This window comes from Juglans regia, chromosome 13 (assembly GCF_001411555.2).
Source record: "Juglans regia cultivar Chandler chromosome 13, Walnut 2.0, whole genome shotgun sequence".
Classification (NCBI taxonomy): Eukaryota; Viridiplantae; Streptophyta; class Magnoliopsida; order Fagales; family Juglandaceae; genus Juglans; species Juglans regia.
The window spans coordinates 6,895,149-6,897,048 of NC_049913.1; the positions used below are offsets into that span (position 1 = coordinate 6,895,149).

At 39.1% G+C, this 1,900-nt stretch overlaps 1 protein-coding gene across 1 annotated transcript; it reads right to left on the reverse strand.

Moving 5' to 3' along the window:
* Window positions 1-268: 268 nt before the first annotated feature.
* On the reverse strand, window positions 269-1,680 carry LOC108993389 (acetylserotonin O-methyltransferase-like). Its single transcript, XM_018968287.2, has 2 exons — window positions 872-1,680; window positions 269-751 (listed from the first exon to the last, which is right to left on the reverse strand). Exons 1-2 carry the CDS (start codon window positions 1,631-1,633, stop codon window positions 449-451), a joined length of 1,065 nt encoding a protein of 354 aa, XP_018823832.2. The 5' UTR covers window positions 1,634-1,680; the 3' UTR covers window positions 269-448.
* Window positions 1,681-1,900: the final 220 nt, after the last annotated feature.

Here is a 1,900-nt window from a genome sequence, read left to right on the forward strand (position 1 = left end):
TTTTCAGTATTGCATTTATTATAGTACAAAATTTTAGTTTTTTAGGTTTGATTTGGATTGAGAGTTAATTTCAATCTATCTTATTATTATAATTTTTATAAATTTTATAAATTTTTATAAAAAATATAAAAAATAATTTATTTTTTTTAAATTATAAATAATGATAATATTAAAAAATAATATTTTATTTAATTTTTAACTTTCATTTCATCTCAACTCACTATTCAAGCCTTATTTTAATGGAATGCGTGTGGAAAAGACATAAAAATTGTAAAAGTAAACAAACTTTTCCATTATCATAGATGCACTTAAAACACCAAGCAAACTACATCAAGACAACTCGTCTTATAGTGGTAGCCATGACAATTAACGCAAACTGAAAGAAAACTAGAACACTCATAAAGACTAGAGAACCAGGCACATTCCTTGGCTTACTATATATATGAATTTAAGGAAATGCCTCAATTACAGATTGCACAGCACGAATGGGTTTCGCCCTGTACCTGCTAAATCCTGCCTTCCCAAGAACAAGTCCCCACTCCTCTAAAGTTCTCTCTTTGCCCGTTGTAGTATGAGCCATCATTATCATGTCTAGCGCCAACCTCGCATCTCTTAGTTTGTCCGATATTTTTGCTTCTTGATCAATTACAGCCTCAACAATTATCACCTTCCCTTTGTCCTCCGAAATAGCTTCTCTGCATTTTTTCAGGATTTGGATGCATTCGTTGTCTCCCCAATCATGCAGAACCCACTGCGATTCACAAACGTAATACATAAAGGAATTAAGCCAATGAGCTAGACATCGTCAAGGATACTAATCAAATAAATGACATACGTTGATGGCAACATTTTCATCGTGGACCATACTTACCATTAGGAAAGCAGCATCAGCCTTTGGAACACTTGCAAACATGTCACCTCCGACATGTTCAATTCCGGGGAACTCTGCCGCGTCAGAGACAACATGGGGAAGATCAAAGTTGATGCCTCGAATCCATTGACACGACTTAACCAACAACTGCAAAGTCATTCCGTTGCCTCCACCCACGTCCACCAAACTGCTAAGCCCGTCAAATACCTCTGGACAACCTTGAAGAATCGCAGGCACCACCAACCTGGCATCACACGCCATTGCTTCATTGAGGAGACGGCTATGACCAGGATTTTCTGCTGCATACCTCCATATGTCTTCACCATGAACTACATCAAACGGTGCAGTCTCATAGGCTAGAACACGGGCACTTAGGCTATGCCATGGTGCCAGCATAACTGGGCTGCTCTCAAACAAAATAAGAGCAGCCACGCTATGTTCTCCATTCCGCAAAAGACGGCTAGATAGACGTGTTTGTGCATAACCTGGGGAGCCTTGGGTTGTGGGCATCTCTTTGAATATTCCGCGGTGCGTTAGGAACCTCATAACGCGGTAGAGTGGGGACGGATCGCAACCTAGAGTTGATGACAACTCGGAGAGTGTCATAGGGCCTCCTCCATGGCTTTCAATGGTATCAGCTATCCCAAGTTCAATGGCGCACTTGACTAGTGCCATTTCTGTGAAACCGAATATGTATTTCCAGATACCCACTTCCGCTTGTTTTTCTTCCTCATCCCACTCTGATCTCTGTGTATTTTCCATCTCTTTCTCCCTCTGTTTGAGCAAGCTCTATTAATTGCAGATGTGGTGAGACATTTCAGGTTAAAGCTTCATATATATATACAAGAGTCATCTATGTTTATGATTTTTCAAGAATGATTGCCGCATTAGGGGAATGTATTTGTCACAAAGATACTTTCATGCCACCACTGCTATTTTTTTCACGATAATTCAACAAGACTGGCCCTCTAATTTGGACGAGTGCTGCACCTTTTTTTATTTTTTATTTTTTTATTGTAATTAAATATA

Bases quoted from the DNA above. Each gene is read 5' to 3' on its own strand.
- LOC108993389 (XM_018968287.2), bottom strand. From the start codon at position 1,633: ATGGAAAATACACAGAGATCAGAGTGGGATGAGGAAGAAAAACAAGCG. The intron at 752-871 runs GTAAGTATGGTC...TGTGAATCGCAG, and splicing joins CTGATGCTGCTTTCCTAATG to TGGGTTCTGCATGATTGGGG.